Below are 22,079 nucleotides of genomic sequence, written 5' to 3' on the forward strand. Positions count from 1 at the left end.
TGATGAATGCAACATGTAGTAAGTAGTAACTAACTAATCCTTGTACTTATTTACTTAGGTAAGTACTTACATAGGCAGCTTCAGTGATTATGCTTACTACTACTTGATTGATGTAATTGGTTGCCCTATTCATATATTTTGAATATATATATATATATATATATATATATATACCTTGCTATTAGTGGTGATTGTATTTTCCCGAGGAAGAGAGGGGATCCATCCATGGTTTAGATAAGATAGACAATAAATATGGAACTAAAAAGTATTGAAATTAGTCCTGTTATGTTTCGTTTTTCCTTTTTCCGTTCATGACAATGCCCGTTTCACAATCCTGAACAACCACCCGGCATCTTCCCACCCGCCGCGAGTTCCGGGTTTCTCTTCGCTTATGGAAGCGATGTCTGACTCTGTGGCTATGGATATGGTGTCTGTTTCTTGGGAATGGATATTGTCGTGCATGAGAGACTGAAGGTCGTGATTGATGGCCCCTCCTGATATTACTGCCGGTGGAGCGGTGGTTGCTGTCGTTGTGGAGAGTGGCCAGTCGTCGACACCGAATAAGGTCCATTCTACCATTCGGTCGATCCAGCTGCCTAGTCCGAAGCCTCGTTCACGGGTGAGACGCTGGAATTCTTGTTCGTCGATTTCGTCTTCGGAGGCGAGGAGAGAGTCCGAGGTGGTTGTGAAGCTGAGGTTGTCTTCTTCTTCTTCATCTTCTTCGTCGGCTATGTTTGCCATCTCGGCGCGGATGCGCTCGTCCACGAAATCGGGGAGCATGTGACGGGCTTGTTCTTCGATGGGGGTGTGAAGGCCACTGCTGCTGGTCGTAGTGGGGTTTTCTTGTCTGCTGGAAAACCGGGTTATGTCGAGACTGGTCATGGCCAGGTCGGGTCTGCTGGATCTGCGGCTTGTTGGGCCTGAGCGAGAGGCTCGACGAGAGTAGGCGGCAGGCGTGGATATGCCGGATCGAGAACGACGGGTGCTGTTTCGTGAGGCCCATGACTGTTGCTGCTGCTGCTGGCTGTCTAGATCGATTTGATGGCTGTCTGAGACGAGGCTGGTTGAGCTTTGTCGTTTCACGAGCCAGCTTTGACCCTTTTCTTCGCGGGTCGAGGATGCGAGGGCAATGCCTGCACGGAGCATCCATTCTGTATCGGGATTGTGATGGTGGGCGGCGGCATCGGGGTGACGCCGGGAGGAGCGTGTTCTGCTCCGGCGGAGCTCTTCATTCTGCTGGTGATGGAGTGGACTGGCCACGCTCCGGGACTGTAGATTGGTATCGCTGGAATGGATGCGAGTGGAGCTCTTGCTTCGGGAATGGCGACGAACGCGGGACCCGCTACGGGAGTGAGAGTGGGATAGGACGCCTGGGGTTCCGGGGACGGAGAAACTAGAGAGATACGAGGTCCTGGTTGCGCTGGGGGTGCCGGGGATTTCGTGGCGAGGAGAGAAGTAGTCTGGGGCATCGGTATCGTCGTCGTCGTCGATGGGGAATCGAGGGTTTAGCGGAGATAGAGATACATGGTGTAAGGCGGGATATGAACGGCGTGATCGAAACCCGCCTTGAGATTGTGAAGACTGATGTTTGATGGGGAAAGTTTAGTGAGTGGGTGTGGGTGGATCTGGGGGGCAAGGGTTCACTCACATCCATGAAGGCGTTAGGACCACACGGGGTCACCGGAAGATTTTTTGCGGGGAAGTATTCGAGACAAATGAGGTGGGAAGATTGATGAAGATGGAGAGAGGGCACAATGGGCTATTAAACCCAGATCGTGATGATCGTCGGGGTTGGAGGAGAAGATCGAACCACCTTCGGCTGGAGCTTGAAGGGGGCGCCCGTGCGCGGAATGGCATGTGAAAATGCGGGCATTCAAATTTCATGATTTCCGGATGACTTGACTCCAACAACCTTTTGGGGGGTGATCTTGAAAAGATATCCATTGATCTCTTGCTTACAGGTTCACTAATTATAAGCTTAATTGAGGCAAAGCATGGTTGGATGGAAAGGGCGTTAGTGACTCGTCATCCAATATCTATCTTAACTGGTCGCTGCTATCTGTTGTTGACTAGTATCTAGTACCGCACTACTCCGGCTTATGCAATCTATTGAGATTAATCATGAACATCAGGGCTCCACTCTGAAGGTAGTTTATTTGACTTCAAATCCACACTGATAAAATAAGTATATAATCCCCTACCAAGCAGCTCGTGACAGTATAGTATTTATAGTGACGCGAAGTGGTATGTACTACTTACTGGCCCGCATTTGGTTGGGACTCGACCAAGTAAATCGGGTTGCCTGGATAATCCCAGTATGATTCAGAAAAATCTCCGAGTAGGGCAGCAACAAGATCTGGGGCTTACCGATTCCAGCAGATCATCGAATCATTTGATGAGTTAGTAAGAATCTGCCTCACCTTGACTTCCTGATAAATGATGGGGAGAAAAGTGAATGAATGCCATGCCATCCCCACACCGCCCGGACCAGCCTTACTTACGTTGACGATCAGCCCGGACTGGACTGGACTGGCCGGGATGCTCTCCACGTACCCAATCACTCTGCCCTGTCAACTTGTCACTCCTTCCAACGCCATTCCCTCAGCCCATCATTGCCTCTCTCTCTCTTGCCTTCCCGCTACGTATTTATTTCCTCCGATTAACCCCCCTCCCCTCTGCCAAGCACTCACTTTCATCCAACTTGCCACAACTCGTCTTCATCTCTCTAGTTGCTCTTCGGAGTGTGCCCATTCTGTCGTTCTCCAACCCCGATCTTCTCCCCGCTCCCTAGCGCCCAGCCACCATGGCTGAGGAGGCAAGCCGGCCTCTGATAGAGCAAGAGCCACGACCTATCTCGCCTCATCGCTCCCCAACGTCCATTGGCAAAGCTTCCCATCCCCCAGATTCGGAGCCGGGTCCGTATGAGCTATCTTCTGAATCCACCCCTCTCCTAGTCCGTCACGATGACGATCTCCTGGGATATGGCGGGACCGGCTCCAGGAGGCCGTCGTCTGTCCGACCTCGAAGTCTCTCATCCTCCAGTGGGACGCTCAAGAAACGCCGTGGACGTATACGATGGCCCATCTTCTGTGCTCTCCTTACTGTGGCTGCTGTAGTCGCCATCCTCATTTTCGCCTTTATCGCCCCAGCGGCCGTCAAGGAATACGCCAAGGAGGCGGTGGTTTTTAAGCCCACCAATGTCTCGATTGAATCAGCCACTGCAGATGGCCTTCAAGCTCGGATACAAGGGGACGTGGTGCTCGATGCGCGGCGCGTACACAAGAAACCAGTGCGGGACATTGGTCGTTTTGTCACTTGGATCGGAAGGGAGGCCGAATCCGGCCAGTCGGAAGTCGAACTATATCTCCCAGAGTATGGGAACGTTCTTCTAGGCACGGCCAACCTGCCTTCCGTCAAGGTCAACATTCAGAATGGTCATGTAAACCACGTCAATTTCTTGGCAGACTTTGTGCCTGGGGACTTCGAGGGAATTCACAACGTGGCATTGGATTGGTTGAATGGGAAGCTCGAGAAGCTGACGGTCAGAGGAACAGCAACCCTTGATATCAAGTCGGGATTCCTCAGCCTGGGCCAGCAGCTCCTTTCCGACTCCCTCACCATTGAAGGTTGGTTCCACATGGTTCCCATTCGTTGTATATGCTCCTAACTCGGACTATAGAGGGTGACTTTCCTTCTTTGCCCGCTGTCAACATCACGAATCTTAACGTCCATGATGCGGAAGACCCAGGACAGCAAGGCGCAATGGCAATTGATGCCTCAGCCGCTGTTCAGTTTGATTCACCATTCGCAGTGAATATTCCTCCACTGGGGTTCGAAGTACTGGTCCCGAATTGCTCTCCAGGTGATGCCCCAATTCGGGTAGCCGCTGCTACGACTCGCGGGTTTCCGGTTACTCCTGGCCAGCCAACATCAGTTGATGTCGCTGGCGTAATCCAAGGACTCTCTGAGGACTTGACCAGAGTGTGTCCAGGGATGAAGGGCTCCCCTCTGGATTTCCTAGTCAAGAGCTATATTCATGGAGATGGAACCACTGTCTATGTCCGTGGAGCGGACCCGCCTTCTCTAGCTACTCCTGGATGGGTGGTAGATATTCTCAAAAGTGTGACGGTGCCGCTCAGTTTCACTGGGCATGCCCTTGACAATCTCGTCAGGAACTTCACAATGTCGGACGTGCATTTCACCCTGCCAGATCCCTTTGCGGAACCCGATTCTCCCGAATCACAACCGACGGTATCTGCGTTGGTGAAAGTGCTCATTGGGCTGCCGAAAGAATTGGGACTTCAGTTGGATGTCCCCAGGGTCCGGGCTACTGCTGACGTGTATTACGGCGGCAATAAGCTCGGGATCCTGAACTTACGGAAATGGCAGGCTGCCAACTCGACTCTGCTCGATGATGTTGATGGCTCACCAGCGCTATACGTCGACTTCGGGATCAAGAAAGCGCCGCTTGAAGTGACGGATGAAGATGTTTTGACTGACGTTCTTCAAGACTTGATTTTCCAAGGGAAACGGGTCAAGCTAGATGTTGCCGCCAGTGTAGATGCCGAAGTCACCACGGGGCTGGGCACTTTTGCTGTTCGTGAGATACCCGCGCAGGGTGAGATTGTGGTTAAGCGTAAGTCGTATCTAGCTGACACCCTTGCCTATCGACTGACTTTCTGTAGCCCCATACGGAGGCTCTTTGGACGAATTTAGCCCGCATATTGCATCGGTAGAGCTCGGAACTACTACTGCCTCGTCTCTGCTGGTGAAGGCTCTGGTCAACGTGACCAATCCCTCGCCGTACTCAGCATTCGTGCCATCGGTAGATTTCCTGCTTCTGTTCAATGGTTCTAGAGTCGGACATATCACGGCAAAGGATCTTACCATTACCCCGGGCGCCAATGATGGTCTCCCCGTGGACCTCACATGGAGCCCACTTGTTTTGGATGGGGAGACTGGCGTCGCTGCTGGCCGGGAGCTGCTCTCCAAGTATATTTCAGGTAAGCTCGAGAGAGCCTCTTCTTCCACCTCCGATTCCTAACCATAGTCGCAGGATACAACACAACTGTTACAGTACGGACACATGAGGGAACCATCCCGGGACTACCCAAACTCGGGAAGGCGCTGTCGAAATTAGGGCTCGAGATCCAGATTCCTCGGGTACCCGTGCCTCATGCCCCGGGTGCCGGGGACGACCCTGATGATGACCAGAAAGGGTTCATCCAAGGAGCTACGGTATTATCTACTTTCATAGATATCGTCTCAGAACATGGCATATAAACAAGCACACATTCATCACTTTATCATAAACATAACCATGACGAGGCATTTATTCATCCACGGAGCACGCGCTCCGTTCAAGACAAGAGGAAGACTAACTTGCGTGAGTGCTGCTACTAGATGCACCTCTGGTCTTCCACGGCCGAGTTCACACTGTCCTCACCGTTTCCTAACACCACCATTGACATCACTTCGGTTCACGCGCAGGCGTTCTACGAAGGCGACGAGGAAGTTGGCACCATCGACTACCGTGTGCCGTTCCCCGTGCCACCGGGTATCTCAGTCACACCCCGGCTGCCCGTGGACTTAAACCTCGGCGGTATTGGCTATGATGCGCTAAAGAAGGCGCTGGGAGGCACTCTTGGATTAGATGCCGTGGCGAAGGTCGGCGTTCAGATTCAACACTATCGGGATATAGTGTTTTATCATGGCAAGAGTATCAAGGCGCGAGTCAAACTTTAGGAGTCTATTCTATTGCTCTTTTGGGTTATTGGTTTTCATAAGCGGGCTTGAATCATTTCTCATCCAATCTGAACCGGCGTTAGGAATAATAGAACAGGCGTTTTGACGTTGGGGTAATTAGGCTGTTTCTTACTTGGTTTACTGGACTGTTCGCTAGGATACGGATGACTCATTTTCAATACAGAATTGAGTATTATTGGATTTCAACGGAAAGCAATGCTATTTGTAGTCACAGTAACGCAAGATTCATATGAATTGCAACTCTGCACCGAGTACGAGCCAATCATTGAATGCGAGAATTTACAACATATTATTAGGTAGAACTTAAAAGGTTCTGCAAAAGGAAACGGATGAAGTACATTGTGGTTGTGCTTTTTACATTGCGGGATATAGATAATAATAATAATAATATAGATAGATAGGTAAAAGCGCACGGACGAATACATTTAACCGGGGGGAAGGGTGCTGGCGTCAACAACGTCAGCGGCGTCCTTCTCGATCTCCTCGCTGGGCTCGAAGAGAGGAGACCGGGGCAGAGCCATCAGACCGGTACGGGTGGATTCGAGGACACCGAAGGGGCCGATGAGCTTCATGAAGGAGTCGATACGGGAGGGTTTGGCGGAGCTATATCATATCATCAGAATCAAGAGAAGCAGGGAAATTGTATGTATGACTCATGGGGACGGGTAACTTACACCTCAACAATGCAGTTGTTAGTACTGATATCCAGCACCTTTCCACCGAACTGATGAGTGAGACGGGTAATCGCATCCAGATGCTCATGCTTGTGTCTCAAAGCCTGAGAATGGGGCAGATTACGAGGGTGGAACTCGGTCTTCGCAACCTGCGCAGCCTTGTCCTTCTGACCTTCCGTCTGCTCACCGGGGGTGGTGATTTCGCGGTGGTGCTGCAGCAATTCCTCGAAAAACTCGGGACCCAAGATGCTGACCTTGGCGAGGAGGAGCTCGCGCTGCACCAGAGCGGAATCGGTATAATCGAGGACAGCCCAGACAGGGACGAGATCATCGAGTTGACGACGAGCCTGCTCGACGACGCCATCCTGACCCTGCAAGACGATGGTCATACGAGACAGATCCTCGACTTCGGTGTTACAGACGACGAGGGAGTCGATGTTGAAGCCACGAGCGGCCAGGATACCGGACACACGGGACAGGACACCGGGCTCGTTCTGCACCAGACAGTTCAGGATATGGCGCTTGGGAGGGTTGGTGGGGACGGAAGGGGTTTCGTAGAGAATGGACGAAACGGCCGTGGGGGCGTCCCATTGAGGCGAGGCGTCGTTGACGGGGAGAGGGAGGGGAGACCGGCGATGAAGGGCCTTGTAGGCGAGGGCGGAGGTCGAGCTGGAGGAGGAAGAGACCCGAGTGCTGGTGCTGAATCGGGAGGCTGCCCCCAGGCGTGAGGTACGGCTCGCAACGGACAGGAAAGGCGTTGATGCTGTCGACGACAGCATCAAAGGACGCCGGAAAGCCATGATCGCCGGCGACGGATTAAGGCCTGCACTTTTGTGGGAAAAAGTGGCAGGCAACAAAGTCCGGAGATCCTCGCAGGGCTTTTCTGGGGTCGCGGAGAATAAAGTCCGCAGGTGTTGGAACTTCGCATTGCATTTTATACGCGGCGGCCTTCCGACCTCGGGGCGCTGACTCAGTCTCGGCGGTAAGGATTTCGTTTGTCCCGTGACGACTTTTATTACTTACCATACATAGTTACTGAACTACTGGTAGATAGTGTTTTGTACGCTTGGCTGTTTTGGGGTTAGTTGGGTATTGTGAACTCACATGATCGGGGCTCTTGCATCTTCGTTTCTTCATCGATTCTATTGTTTCTAGTGGTTACTACTTGGTAGTTGATCAACTTATAGATACATTTAGTGCATCTTACGCAATGTTCGATTGATTTGTTGTGTTCATCTACCTGCCTACTACCTCTCCAAAGGAAAATATTGGATCCAAAGGACCCTGTACTGTCAGTACGGGCACACTATCTACTTACTACACACACTTAAAACACTAGGCCTATTATTGGCTCCCAAGCGCAAAAAGGGCCGCTACTAAGTTCTCCGGAGTGGCAGCTCGGCATCCCCCGTGGCTGGCCATTTCTTGCTTAGTTTCTGCTACTTTTTCGCTGGGCCACTAAACTATCTCGAGTCGAGTCCTCTTTAGCGGCCAAACCGGGGCGGATCGTTCCAAACTCCACCGCCTGCGAAAGTCTTTGGCAAGTTTATCTTGGCCTTTTCGGAGCCTACCTTGCTGCCTTGCCTCACGCCCTTCATTTTCACCTTAGACGTTACTTATCCCTTTCCCTTCTCTCAACCTCTCACTTCCTACATTGCCGATACTATGGACGATCGCCGCTCGAAACGCTCTCGTTTTGATCAGACCGAGCCGGAAGTGCGACGCCCGTCGCGCTTCGACCGCCGCTCTCGGTCTCCCTCGTCGCGACAGTCCGAATCGACTCGAGCTCGCAGCCCTCTCAGTCGTGAACCTCGGAGCCCTAGCGCAGACCCTGCGAAGAAGACCGATCCCGCTGCCGCCGCTGGTACGTTCGTCCCTTCATGATAATGGCAAGAGGAAACGTGTATAGCAGCAGAATTAACGTTGGAGTCATACACAGCTGCCGCTGCGGCAAAGATCAACGCCCAGTTGCAAGCGAAGAAGGGCATTCAACATGTCGACGTCCCTCCAATTCGCTCGGTAAGCAACGCCCAGGCTGGTCGCAACGCAAATGATAACACAATATGCTGACTCTGGTTTCCACTACCTAGACCGCAAGCCCCGTACCAACATCCGGCTCACCTGCCAGCGGCGACGCATCTGGAAAGTTGAACGCAGAGATCTACGTTGCTGATGGAGACTATATCAAGGATATTGAGATTAATGACTTGCGCAACCGTTACACGCTGACCAAAGGCTCTACTCAGAAGATGGTAATTACTCCTATATACATCCGCTGATCCTGCCCAGGCCCAAAGCCCAAAACCTGTCGCAAGCTAGCTAGCTGCTGGCTTCCGTCGTTCGCCATGCGCCTTCTTGCTTGGTTTTGCTTGCTCGTTTTTGGCCTCGTTACTTCTACCCCTGTCCTTTTTCTTTTCTCCAATGATTCGTTTTGCGGTTATGGCTAAAGCTCACCCAAGTCAACATCTTGCAATAGCATCCCAACACTTGCCCTCATTTGCATCTGCTGACCTCCGCTGCGTGACATTTAGATCAAAGAAGAAACTGGCGCCGGTACGCCTTTCATTCCATATTCATATTATTATCAAACGTTTGACTACAAGAAGGAAGCTCATCATTTTTGTTCTCTTTTTAAGATGTCACTACGAGAGGAAACTATTATCCCGATAAGAGCATGGCCACCGCCGCGGTACGTTCATATATCAACTCCCCCGTTGATTCAGACTATCTGAATTACTAACACGCAACCTCCACCCAGAACCCCCCGCTCTATCTCCACGTAACGAGCACAAACAAGGAAGGCCTCGAAAAGGCCGTCGCCTTGATCGACGATCTCATGAAAAAGGAACTCCCCAACCTGGTTGATGAGCGCCGGTTCCGTCGTCGCGAACCCGAGCAAGTAGAGCGCGATGAGTACGGTCGTGTACGTCCTTCACACCATATCAGCACCAGCTACTCTCTCCGTCCCTTCCTTTCCAGATTCAACACCCCAAAGAGAAGTCTATAAACAGCTAATGGTATACAGCGTAAATGGCCCGAGGAGCGCATCCCTGTCGATCTCGAACCGATCCCTGGCTTCAACCTTCGCGCTCAAGTCGTCGGACAGGGCGGTGCCTACGTGAAGCACATCCAGCAGAAGACTCGCTGCAAGGTTCAAATCAAAGGCCGTGGCTCTGGTTTCATGGAGCCCAGTACTGGCAGGGAAAGCGATGAGCCGATGTTCCTGCACGTAGCGTACGTAACGCATCTATACCCCTTCCTGTCCCTGCAGCACCGGAAACAGCTTGCACCGATACTTATTACTTTCATTCTGCAGTGGTCCCGACCCGAATGATGTCCAGAGTGCAAAGGCCCTGTGTGAGGATCTACTAGCCAACGTCCGCGAACAGTACCAGCGTTTCAAGGAGAACCCGCCCCAGCACAGCTACGGCGGTTATGGCGGCCAGCGCGGAGACCGCTATCACTACGGCGGAGGTTACGGCGGTGGTGGCGGCGGCGGCGGATATGGTAGCAACCATCACCAGAACTCGCCATCTACCTCTGCCAGCCCGTCGACCCAAGCCGCCGGTGCTGCTGGCGGTTCGGGAACCGGAACTCCCGACTACAGTGCCCAGTATGCTCAATACTACGGAACCGACCCATATGCTGCCTACGGCGGTTACCAGAATTACCTTGCCTACTACCAGTACTACCAGGCGGCTGCTCAGCAGCAGCAGCAACAGCAACAGCAACAGTCCCAGAGCCCCGCTCCGCCGCCGCCGCCTCCCGCCAGCGAGGCTCCCCCTCCTCCCCCTCCGGGATCGGGCTCTCCGCCACCTCCACCGCCCGGCGGTAGCTATAGTGCTGTAAGTACAATCCGCCGATTTAATGTTGTGTGGCCAAGCCTAAGTATTAACTGCTTTGTTCGATTCAGGTCCCTCCCCCTCCAGGACTGTGAGGTGATGCTTGGGAAGCTGCCATAGCAGTAGCCCAAAGCAGAGAATCAAAGAAGGCTATGCTTATTCAAGAGTATGAAATGGTGATTCTATGCAGGCGCAATATATACCTGCCTGCCAGTGAGCCCCATCGACGACCGAGCTGCCTCTAGGCTGTCTGTACCTTTAGTCCGTTCTTTCGTTCTTATTCGACCGAGGTTTGGTCTGTGTTGCTAAAGTCTGTAGAGCAAAGCCGGAAATCTGCGCTCATTTCTGAAGCTAAAAGAAACTTTGCTGTTTTGCTTAGCGAATTATCTGGTTTGCCCATTGCGTTGGCTCTGGTAGGATGTGTGCACGCCTCTTCTTTGGGGTGGTATAAAAAATCATTCCACACGGTATTGAACCGTAATACTGGTATCTTTCGCGTACGCTGGCTTGACAAGCAAGTCGTGTCAGTGGTCGACCAGCAAGATGGCCAGTATCTATACCCCAGTATCGTTGAAAATTCTTGTCGCAATATATATGAAACCTATAAGAGATACTCAAATTTTAAGGATCAACCTCAGGAAAATACCCCCGGAAACATCTTTTGCATATACCACGGGACGTCCATGTCGGCAAAGTCGTCTGTGTGGCTTTCGGGCGCCATTCTCGCCTTTCGCTGGGCAAGAGCGTGAGAACCTTCTTTGCAGAAGTCACAAGCAAAGTCACATGGTGAATCAGTGGAACCATTAGTTCTCATCCCCGATGTAGGGACTTGGGAACCCATCTTCTCAAGTTCGAAATCCCCAAAGAAATCCTTGATCAGGTCATGCCTGCATCTTGTGGTATTCTCACAGTAGCTGATCACCTTCTGAAAGCTAGCTAGTCGAGCAAGCTGATTCTGAACTGTGGTTTGTGACTTGCTGTTCTGGTTGCTCATGTGCGCGCCAGTGCGATTGCGAGCGTTCTCAATGTCTCGTTGCAGACGATCAAGAATCCTATCTCGCTCTTGTGTGTTGTAGTAGACAATGGATGCGGCGGCATGACCGTCGCGACCTGCGCGACCGGATTCTTGAACGAAGCCTTCGAAGCTCCGCGGCGGACTCCAATGAACAACGAAGCGGACGTGTGGGCTATCGATGCCCATACCGAATGCAGTAGTAGCGACGATAATGTAAAATGCCGGTTGTTCCGGTGATTCGTTCTTATTATCTGCATGCTTAGGGAATGACTTAGATGATGTCCATTCGGACTGGATACGCGTACGGTCTTCAGAGGATAAACCAGCGTGGTAAGCCACAGCGTGAATACGGCCGGGCCAGCTTGCTGATAAAGCAGGGGCTAGTTTATCGGATACGGTTCTGAGAGGCACATAGATAATCCCAGATATCGGGGCAAGCGTGGCGGGCGCAGAGCCAGTGACGGCCTCTCTGCGAGCCTGGACAGACTGGAGCCATGAGACGAGGTTGTGGATCTGGAAGTTTTCTGGCTCTGTGGGGTCGCTTGCAAAATCGTCGAGGTACCTTATCTCGTAATGAATGTTTGGACGTGCAGAAGGAGTGTTAAAGATCTTTAGCTTGGAAGCGTCCAAGCCAAGAAGTTTGATGATATCTTCCCGAACACGAGGCGTTGCAGTTGCTGTAAGCGCACTGATTGGGATCGGTGGATTCGTCAAACTTCGCTTAAACCAGCTCAATTCTTTGTACGCCGGCCGGAAGTCATGGCCCCATTCACTAATGCAATGAGCTTCGTCGATGGCAACACGAATCAGTTCTCCCTGGCGGTGGATAGTCTGTAGATTGCGTCGAAAGCCTTCTGTCTGACAGAGTTCTGGTGTCACGTAGAGAAGCCGGGTTTTCGGATGACCTGATAGTAGGTCGTCCAAGATCACACGTCTCTCAGCAATCGGAGTCGTCGAGTTGATTGTTGCTACCGCAACCCCTAAAGCTTGAAGTGCTTTTACTTGATCGGTCTGCACGACATATTAGTACCGCTCGAGAGTGGATATCGTGCAGGCTGACCATCAAAGCAAGCAAAGGGCTAATCACAACGGTCACTAAAGATATCGTCAGACACAATCTAAAAGATGAAGATCTTCGAGTGGTAGACGCAGGTAGACCAACCGCCATGGCTTATGACTGCAGGTAGTTGAAAGCACAGGCTTTTCCCGAATGAAGTATTTGCCTGCAGGAACACATCATGGCCGTTGATGGCCGCCGTGATCACCTCACGCTGAAGAGGTCTATACAATAGTTTCTTTTAAGTCGAGTAGTCTAATAGAAACTGGTGACAGCTTGAACATACCGAAAGGACTTCTTCCGGAAAACGCGGCGGAGGTAGAAGTCTATATCCACATTGCGATGTTTGAAATTCCCACTTCCCATTTCTGCAGCATCGTTAGAAGCACGACAGATGTCTGGACAGGCTGGGAGATTCCCCTAAAATCGAGAATTGAGGCATCGGCTGGAAGACGCGACGCGGGGAAGGTACGATACGCGATGCCACGTGATATCGATAGAGATCCTAATCAGGAAGGCAGATGGGATTCTGATTTAGTGAGCGGAGTCTCTCTCCATTGCCAATAGCACTATATACTACCGCCCTAGATCGGCAAGTTTGAAATGAATTTCTAGACTCAACTCTTGAATCCATTATTGATGATATCATTTAAGAAAAGATAACTAATAACACACAAGCTTGTTCGCTGTACAGGATAACAAGCGACAGCCTTTAGCTGTTGCCGTTGAAAACACCGCTATCAGGCTTCAACCTGAGGGTATATACTACTATAACAGGTCTATAATGTACACGTATCACCGTCCCACATCTAACCCTCCATGATTGGCTAATATTGCCTTTGGAGTCTGTTCATCTGCCTCTCTAGCTCTTCCTTGGCAGCCAGGACGTCCAGCGCCTTGCGCTTCTCCGGCTGCCAGATCCGTATAATCTGCAGCCAGACCTTCATAAGCTCCTCTGGCCCGCAGCATGCGCCGAATGCGCGGAGAATGATGATGACCATTCGACGGCCAAGAAAGACGCCATTCTCTATCCGGCGCTCGATTTCTTCCGAATCTTGCGGCTCATTTTGCAGCTCATTTTGCAGGTCCTGAGCTTGCTGTCGAAACAATTCGTCAACGTCAATATCTTCTTCGAGAGCAGCCATGCTTTCATTGGCATGGGTGACACCTTTGCGCTCGTCGAACTGGCCCATCACCCTCTGATCCTCGTTCTGGGCCTCGCGACACTCCTTGGCAGCGGTGCCAGCAAAAGGCAATGGAGTGTACAGTCCGCTTGGCTTTCGCGAAATCGTTGGCCAGCCTATCTCCATGGCGGCGGGGGCCTTCAATACCGGGATCTCTGTGATATGCTTTCCACTTTGGCTGCGGTACATTTCAATGAGTCTCGTCCTCGACTCGTAGAGAGCACGCAGATAGGTTTTCCAAGCTACACGTAGCCGTTCGGCCGTCCAGCCCTTCTTGTTTCGCCCGTTGCGAGCGAATCCGTCAAAAAGCAGGAGGTATATCATACCACGCGGCGGAACCACGAACACTTTCTCCATGTCTGCAAGGACAGACATGAAACCATGGATGTCAGCGGTTTTGTAAGCGTGCAATGAAAGAAATATGTGGAATGTTCGAGTGTCAGGGATTGCGTGAAGCGATTGCTGAAGCGCACGATGGTGTTCAGGCATGATCTCTTTCAGTGAGGTGGATTCTTGCAGGACTCGACCCAGCTTCTTCACTCTGCTCCGATAGAGGTTCATCTCCGATGTGAGATGCGGTGTTTTTGAATGCTTCGACTCGATGCTTAGTTCCCCTGTCTCTTGGGACTTTGCTTGGGCCTCAAGCATCTCCGCATATATCTGCTTCGCTGAGTCCACATCTCCGGCACGAATGAATGACGCCATGAGGCAATTCATTACAACCGTGTCAACAATCTCACCACTCGAAACAAATTCATTGAATGTCTCTTGAATGCCAGCAACATCCTCTTGCATACCACAATAGTAGAGCTTGGAGACCTTTCCGAAGCGCCGGAATTCAATATTACGCTTCTTCATTTCCTCCAAGAGTCGTTCCGCGACGGTGAACTGATTCGCTTTGATGGCGATATCGAAAAGAATGGTGAACACGACATCATCAGACTTAACACGCGCCAGATATTCCATCTGTTTCCATAGTCCAATGGCCCTCACCACATCTTGCTTGCGTACTTTGCCAGACGCTCGTCCTGCAAGGTGTATAGCGGAACTCCAGAGCGAGCGGGATATGGGAAGCTTGGCAGCGACCATGTCTTCTATCAACGCAAGGTAGCGACGAGCATCCACCCAACGACGATCTGGAGGATCGGCGAACCGACGTAGGAGTGCTCCTCTGGAGCGTTTGGACAGGTAAGCAACCCCGGGGGAGGGAAGATCTCGGTAGAGTCGAAACACGTAATGGTTTGAAATCCTCTCATTCCACATAGCGTCCAAAAATACCTCAACCGTTTTGTATTCCAAAGCATCCCGCGATTTGTCTACCGTCGGAAATACCTCGTTTGAGGGCGGTCCCTTCTGTGTCTCGTTCGCAACAAGATCAACTGCCTGTTTCCAGTTGAGTGAACTACCAAAGGCAGCTCGATATAATTGTGAGGTCGATGTGTATGCTTTCCTGCTTGGACTTGTTCTTTTATGATGGCGATATTTCTCCGACTTGCTCGACGAATCCGGTAAACGGCCAATCCTGTCATCGTCAGGGGCGTTGTCGCTCGCAGTTGAATTATCTTCGCTAGTTAATGCTGTGTCCGCTGTTGGTAGCTCGCTGTTCAATTTCTCCAGATCCATCTCTCGCAATCCTCCATGTGACTGTAATGTTGATTCTGTACCCCCGCCTCGGTAGCGATCTTCGAATGAAGATCTCGCTGAGGCGCTGTTCGCATAGCAGTTCCCTTCACCATCCTCATCCTCAATTCTCAACGCAACACCGGAATTTATCATCCGTTGTGCACTTGAACGATGCAGACTCCCTGTCGATGTGCCTAGACAGTCCAGGCGATGTTTCGACGACAATTGCCTGCGATGTGTCAACCCCCGATCCTGCCATCGAGCGACATTGTTCCCTGGATTCTTCATGGAGATCGTAGAGATCCCCCTAGCGCGAGGGGTGTGCTCATGGCAGTAGCCTGCCATGACCAGGGAGCTGACAAAAAGGTCTGCTAACGACGCCGCGGTAGGGCGGGCACGTCTGGAACTGAGTCGTCTGAAGGAGGCATTGTAGGAGAACGGTTCGGAGTTTGACATCGAAGTGTGACGGGAGGGGAGACTCGTATCCAACCGCTGCGAGGGGAGAAGTCGCAGGTCGGTCGAGTTCTGGTACCTATTGGGAGGAGGCATGAGATGGCAGACATCGTGGCATTGGATCAGCCCTGCATGTCCCGAGGAAATCTCGAGCAGCTTGAAGAGAAATGGCCCGAGAGCTCTTCAAGCGTGACAGGAAGTAGTCGAAAAAGAAGATGGGGACAAGGACGAAGGACGTCCCAAAGGGCAAGAGGGAGGGGAGAAGTAGGAGGGCGTGAGAAGCAGTAGATAGACAGCGAGGTTGAGCTCTGGGTCAAATTATTATTATGGGCTTTGGCGTTCGCTCTGGCTTTGCACCGGGCGGAGCCGGCGACGGGCCAATCGGAGGCGCGCATTGCCAATCCTCTTTTTTGCACCTGCGCAGGTATCTGGAACACCAAACTCCCGGACCTTCCCTGCCCATGATCTTGTCTCCCGAACACCTGGGTCCAGGCCAGTCGTCGTCCATATCTTTAAGCTTGGTCCATTGATCGTCCCGCCGGTCATTTGCTTCATCCCTCCGTCGGGTTTGTTGCTCTCCGGATTTGTCCCTTCCTCCCCGCTGATTCTGCACGGCCTTCTGGCTGCCGCGTCCGACATCACGATGGGCAAATATAACCTCACGGCCCTCCGGGTTCGCCAAACCGCTGTGGCACAGAAAGCCGCCGGCAAACTTCCCCAAAAGCCCATATGGCTTGATATAATGCACGATGTCCCCCCCACTGAGGTTCTGGTGCGTAACCGACCTCAACAACACCAATTGGTTCGCCAGCGCCTGAAGACCGTCCCTGGCGCATCGAGGCCGCAGGCCGTCTTCGAAGTCCAGGAGAAACGCATCAAGCCGAAGAAGGCAAGCCGCATGTTCCAGCCTGTCGAAATCAAGTACGAGGAGGATCAACTGCGCAAGGAATTTTTCCGCGACCATCCCTGGGAGCTTGCCCGACCCCGAGTGCTTGTTGAAAAGTCCGGCAAGGACTTTGAGAGATATAACTGGAGCCGGCTCCAGCAGCGAGGAAAGCACCTGGACGGTGAGAGGTACGTTTAGGATGTCCTTAATCTGTGGGCGGGAAGATCTCGCCGATGTTTCAAATATTTGATGCTAACTCTCGTCTTTTCCGGTGAAATAGCGTTGTTCAGCGACAGCTTTGGCTCCTCAATAATGTCCCCGATATGACCAAGAGCGCCGCTTACGATATTGCACGCCGCGAATTCTACCGCCTCCGTCTACAGGAAGACATTGAACGACGTGTTGCTGCTGAGGAAGCCGAAGCTACTGGTGCTGTATTCGGACCGACACGTCTAGAGATTGGTATGGACCTCGAGAACAAGGAGTATGAGCGTTGGAAGGAATGGGCCAAGTTGCAGGCCCAGCTTTCGGACCAGAGGATGGCTGCCTTCCTCGGAGCCCCGGAAGTCCAAGCTGCTGAGGAGCCAGAGACGAGCTTGGATGATGACGTCCCGGAGAAGGTTGCGGCAGCAGCCTGAAGTCGGGATTTGCTACTTTTTGAGGGTTTTAGTATTGTCAACCCCGGATGAGGCGGGTTTTGCCAGACTCTCTAATGGCTTATGTACACTACTGGACTGTCGATATGTTTTTTCCTTCTTCTTGAGTCGCTCTGTTTTATTTTCTATGCTTTTTCTATATCCTTTCCTGCTGTGAATAAGATTTTGGGTCACGTATAAATAGTCCTTTTCAGCTGTGTTGGTTAGGTCATGAGGATAGATAGGTGCACGCATGGAGAGCGAGCAGTAGAGCCAACGTATCAACTATACGTCTGTAACAAGAGAGTGATTTGGAACCACGAAACCCCGCTGTGAGGCAATGAATCATCTGGAACATGAAAGTCGGAAGACAGTTCGTGAGCCGGCGAACCTCAAACAATAGTGGTGTTTCAAGTGTGTCTGCCGGGTGTCCCCTGAGCCAATCATTGAGGCGGACTTATCGCGCCCGAACCCCCAGAAAGTTATCGACCAGGCGTTTCTCCGATTCATCTCGACCCTCTTGTCAGTCGGCTTGCTCGACCTGCAAGAGACTGCGGGCCATCTTATCCATTGGCATCTGCTTGCATCTCATCGACAAAGAGTATCCTCACGAATCCGAGATTTAGTTTTGCTGCATGCTCGGATAATCTGCCGGACAGTGGTTCTCGTCTGACAGCTGCATCTCTTCGCGTTTCACTGATCAACTTAACGCCGGCTTGCTCTGAACCCCGACCGCATCCTTTGGCACCAGAGTCGACTGCCAGTGTGATCAAGCCCTTCAATACAACCTGTCAAATTGATAGCTCAACCCGTGATCGCTCAGAGTTTCATCCAACGATCCCTCCCTACCTGCGTACTCTCATTAGAACCCGAGCGGGCCTTCGTACGTTTGAAGCCCAACCGAAGCTCTCTGGGCCAGCCTCGCGCCACACTCGAACCTGGGTCTCAACACCACACGCCTTTCGCTTTTGTACAGAATTTACGTATCCTTTGTTTGGGTTTTACGGCTACGTCGCTATTGCAGCGCCTGATGATCATGCTTCGTTCCGGTCTCAATGCTCGTCTTGGAGACTCTCTGACCATCTGATCAATTGTTCGATATTCGCGTACATTGGAAAGACGACCAGTGTCAGACACAGCCGCTAGAACAGCTCCTTTCTCATATCTTCAACCATGATTTCTACAATGGTCCGCCCGGAGGACGCCATCAGGATGCCGCGTTCATACCGAACCGACGTGGATGAGGAGGATATTAGCAGGCGAACTTCGGAACAGAATACCCTCTCTTCTTCGTCCTCCTCTTCTAACAACGACGTGGCGGCAAAAATCGAGGACGAGGTTACACTGGTGAACGGGTCTGCTGGTGATGGTCGCAGCAGTAGCCTGGGGAAACATCAGACGGGCCCCCGTCTTCTGTCACCTGACGAAACTATTGAACTGGCGCGCCGAGCAGTGGAAAATGGTATTCAAGAGACTAAACGCTCCCTAGCAGGTAGTGAGGCAGTCAGCGATGTGGTGAAGCCAAAATTGACCATCGACTTGGGCCATTCCAACATTGTCCGTATACCCGAAGCGGTAGTGGACATCATCAAGGATGAAGTTGAACGGTGTGTGATACGGGATATCAAAGCCCACGGTCAAGTTTGGAGAGAAGCTAACGTCATGCAGCCTCTCGCTATCGAATAATCACCTTTTCCATATACCCTACCGATTCGCGGAATGTTCCCATCTCCGATATCTCAATATTCGCGCGAATAGTTTTCGAGAATTTCCCAAGGGGGTAAGTGTTATGTTGCATGCCTGACCTACAGGGTGATTCTGCGATTCTAACTGGAAATTCAGGTATACAAATTGCCGCTTCTTGAAATTTTAGACATCAGCCGCAATAAGATCGGCCACCTCCCGGAGGAGATCAAGAAATTGTCCTCGCTCCGGGTTCTATCGGTAATGCAGAACCGCCTTGACGATTTGCCTCTGGGAATCTCCGATATGAACAAACTTCAAATTCTTAAAGTAGCTGGGAACCCCTTGCGGGGCCCCCTGCGACGGCAACTCGAGACGTCTGAGACAGAGTTCGCCCCCTCGACAATGACGGATAATGAGAAGGAGGTCGCAGTTACTGCCGAGCTGAAGCGATTCTTGAAAAACAAGCAGCCTGTTACGACTCTGGAAGTGGAGAGGAACGAGCTTAGGTATGGACTTAATCTGTCATCTGAAAGTAACCGACTAACGCTTATGTTTCCAGCGAGGGCATGTTGGACACCCCCAAACCCGTCAAGCGCGGAGTGAGCAGTCGGTTTCCAGTGATCCCCAGCACCGGTGATCTTTCTTCCGACCCAAAGTCACCGTCCTTGTCTCGACCTCCGCCCATACCTCTCAAATCACACTATCGCATTGCTTCGGGACAGTCAGTCTTCCAGGGCGGATTTCTCCCACGTTCCGGCGCAAGGCCTATCGCGGGAGTCAATGAACGAAACCGGAGCAACAGTGAAGGTATCATCCAGGCCTCTCTGGCCGCGCGTAACAAGCGGATGGGAGTCATTCGGAAGAATACCGACTTAGGGACGTTGGACGAGACCCGACCGTATCGGAATAGCCATTTACGGGGTTTGAGTTATGGCTCTATTCTTCGCACCCGGCCCATTGCAGCCGTGTGCAACAGTAACTCCTCAAGCCCCAGTAGCCCGAGGGAACGCAGGCGCTTAAAGGATGGTTTTGTCAACCGGATGTCGAGTCTGCCAGAACACAAGGGCGAAAGGGAAACCGCGGAACCTATCATCGAGTGTGCGAAGGGGATTCTTTTTGCACTCTTCCAAGTGCAGTCGAATGTTTCGTCTCTGATCAATGTGATCAAACGCGATGATGCTCGGCGCAACAGTCTTGAGATTGTGTTCTACAACGCTTCTACCCACGTTGAGCGGCTAAATGAAGCCATAGAGAACGCGGAGCACCATTCTGACGACGTGGATGGGGTGCGCTCGTCGAATGAGGCTGTCAAAAGGGAATGCGAAACATGCATAATTGCGTACACTCATGTCGGAACGCAACTGCGCAATAGCATCGACAAGATAGTCGCCAATGGTGACCCACGCTACTTGCGTTCCTTGATGCTCATGATCTTTGGCAGCGTGGTTGAACTGCGCAATGCCTGTGCGAGCCTGGGTATCCCACTTCAAACCCGCAAGCCGCCCTCTGTCACGAAGCCATCTATACCTGAAATCAAAGAGTCAGCTAGCTCGGACCGCTTCCTTGGACCGACAGTCACTCCAACCAGAGGGAGGGAGAATTCTTTGTCGACGCGTCGGTTGCGAAGTGACACCACAATCCAGCACCCCCAGATCACTACGACCGGTCCTTTCCAGGCTGCTCAAAACTACCAGTCCGCTGTCAGTTCACCTGGGTTCGCTCCGACTCCGTTTAGCTATGGGGCACGAAGCCGGTCAAGTAGCAGATCTAATCATATCAACACGTCCGTACCGTCGTCACTCGCGACCCCTCGTTCAGGCGAGTCCTTCCCTCCAATGCCCAGTGCAGTTGTACCTCGAATCAATCCTTTGACAGGCTTAGATGAGATCGAGGAGGAACGAATTTTTGAAAAGATTTTCTACCAACTCACTTCTGCCTACACCGCTGCCCTACAAGCGTTGCCTTTGGCGCGCCGTCAGCTAGTGCGATGCCATGAGGTAGCGGAACAGGAACATGAATCGGAAGGCATATTAATGCTATGGAACAATTTGATTCGACGGTGCCGGGTATGCTTAGAAGTATCCGAGGCCCTGGGTCTTCGTCTCTCCAACATGAAGGTAAAAGAGCCCGGCGGCGGGATGCGGAACCAGCGCGAGTTCTGGCAACTCTGCAAGGCGTTCATGCAGTCCTTTGTCGATCTAGTTACCGACATGAGGGAGGTTCGAAGTATGCAGCTTCTTCCGGGTGATATCATTGTCATACTTCGTCCAGTCCAGAGAGCAAGCAGAGAAGCAGGTCGGTTGATCGATGCCTCCCCGTGGTCTTACCTTGCCGATATGGCCCCAGCCAACGCGTCAGCAACCATATACGGGCCTCCGCTACAATCCCAACATTCACAGCACCAAAATACCGCATCCAATGCAAGCAGCTTTCATCTGAACTCCGGCGTATCCCCGCAGTCCGTCCATCTCCCGGCGACTCCGCTAAGTGCTGCCCTTGGACCAGCAGCGCAGGCAACCGTGCCTTCTACCCCCGCAAGTGCGTACAGTGACAAATTCTTCGAAGGGGATGTGTTTCAGAGAGCTGACTCGTTGCTCTCGATGCCCAATCAGGCGCCATTTTTCAGTCGTCGGTGAGACGTTAGCATTTGCGGTTCTATGAGGGAGGCAGTGTTTCATTGATTGGAGTCTGTGCTACGGTGATTGGAGGTCTGTCGCATATTTCTGTGCTTGCTCTTATTGCTGCGAGGGGTAGCTGCTCTCTATATCTTACCCATGATCTTTGCAGGTACAAAGTTTGATCATCAAGGACCAGGAAGAGAGCCTGGTCACGTCTGTTTCAGTATGTATACCTGGATTGTATCGTGCGCAGTCGTGACTCGAGTTGAGAACCCTCAAGCTATACACACCCACCCCGTCCTGATCTACACTGTTGATATTTGTTTTATTTCAGCCTTGTTTGCCTGTTTGTTCCATTAGTCGTTTGTTTATTTGTTCATCACTCCCTGTCCGCATTCATCTTACACTCGGAAATCAGGGAGTCGGGGATAAAAGGGACATCTACTATTACATATCTGGTCTTTTCTTATTTTTTTGCGAAAGGGGAAAAAGGCGTATGGGGTTTTAATTCCCAGGGACAGAAACCTTGCATAGCGTGTCATATTTCTAGCTTTCTCTTTTACCCCCAGATTCTTCTCTTTGATGGATAATGACTAGATCGAAATGAAATAAGAATTTCTTGTGATTTGTTTGCCTGTAT

The 22,079-nt window shown here is 51.7% G+C and overlaps 7 protein-coding genes across 7 annotated transcripts; 4 read left to right on the top strand and 3 right to left on the bottom strand.

Moving 5' to 3' along the window:
• Positions 1–309: 309 nt before the first annotated feature.
• Positions 310–1,654, bottom strand: AKAW2_51190A (DUF3984 domain-containing protein; the record flags this gene model as incomplete). Its single annotated transcript, XM_041691091.1, has 2 exons — positions 310–1,581; positions 1,649–1,654. 2 exons carry the CDS (start codon positions 1,652–1,654, stop codon positions 310–312), a joined length of 1,278 nt encoding a protein of 425 aa, XP_041544611.1.
• Positions 1,655–2,803: 1,149 nt separating this feature from the next.
• On the top strand, positions 2,804–5,745 carry AKAW2_51191S (uncharacterized protein; the record flags this gene model as incomplete). Its single annotated transcript, XM_041691092.1, has 5 exons — positions 2,804–3,626; positions 3,680–4,636; positions 4,686–5,003; positions 5,057–5,238; positions 5,404–5,745. The coding sequence occupies 5 exons, from the start codon at positions 2,804–2,806 to the stop codon at positions 5,743–5,745; spliced, it is 2,622 nt and encodes an 873-aa protein (XP_041544612.1).
• Positions 5,746–6,191: 446 nt separating this feature from the next.
• On the bottom strand, positions 6,192–7,240 carry ILV6 (acetolactate synthase regulatory subunit; the record flags this gene model as incomplete). Its single annotated transcript, XM_041691093.1, has 2 exons — positions 6,192–6,369; positions 6,441–7,240. The coding sequence occupies 2 exons, from the start codon at positions 7,238–7,240 to the stop codon at positions 6,192–6,194; spliced, it is 978 nt and encodes a 325-aa protein (XP_041544613.1).
• An 865-nt stretch (positions 7,241–8,105) lies between these two features.
• Positions 8,106–10,377, top strand: AKAW2_51193S (KH domain-containing protein; the record flags this gene model as incomplete). Its single annotated transcript, XM_041691094.1, has 9 exons — positions 8,106–8,304; positions 8,380–8,459; positions 8,531–8,692; positions 8,972–8,993; positions 9,077–9,129; positions 9,199–9,363; positions 9,466–9,674; positions 9,757–10,285; positions 10,354–10,377. 9 exons carry the CDS (start codon positions 8,106–8,108, stop codon positions 10,375–10,377), a joined length of 1,443 nt encoding a protein of 480 aa, XP_041544614.1.
• Positions 10,378–13,181: 2,804 nt separating this feature from the next.
• On the bottom strand, positions 13,182–15,710 carry AKAW2_51194A (pentatricopeptide repeat protein; the record flags this gene model as incomplete). The annotated part of the gene is made up of 1 exon (XM_041691095.1): positions 13,182–15,710. The coding sequence occupies one exon, from the start codon at positions 15,708–15,710 to the stop codon at positions 13,182–13,184; it is 2,529 nt and encodes an 842-aa protein (XP_041544615.1).
• Positions 15,711–16,257: 547 nt separating this feature from the next.
• On the top strand, positions 16,258–17,138 carry rsm25 (mitochondrial 37S ribosomal protein mS23; the record flags this gene model as incomplete). Its single annotated transcript, XM_041691096.1, has 2 exons — positions 16,258–16,688; positions 16,781–17,138. The coding sequence occupies 2 exons, from the start codon at positions 16,258–16,260 to the stop codon at positions 17,136–17,138; spliced, it is 789 nt and encodes a 262-aa protein (XP_041544616.1).
• A 1,182-nt stretch (positions 17,139–18,320) lies between these two features.
• Positions 18,321–21,465, top strand: SOG2 (putative cell morphogenesis protein Sog2; the record flags this gene model as incomplete). The annotated part of the gene is made up of 5 exons (XM_041691097.1): positions 18,321–18,742; positions 18,804–18,915; positions 18,978–19,327; positions 19,381–21,359; positions 21,434–21,465. 5 exons carry the CDS (start codon positions 18,321–18,323, stop codon positions 21,463–21,465), a joined length of 2,895 nt encoding a protein of 964 aa, XP_041544617.1.
• Positions 21,466–22,079: the final 614 nt, after the last annotated feature.

The sequence above is a fragment of the Aspergillus luchuensis genome, chromosome 5 (assembly GCF_016861625.1).
Source record: "Aspergillus luchuensis IFO 4308 DNA, chromosome 5, nearly complete sequence".
NCBI classification, from domain to species: Eukaryota; Fungi; Ascomycota; class Eurotiomycetes; order Eurotiales; family Aspergillaceae; genus Aspergillus; species Aspergillus luchuensis.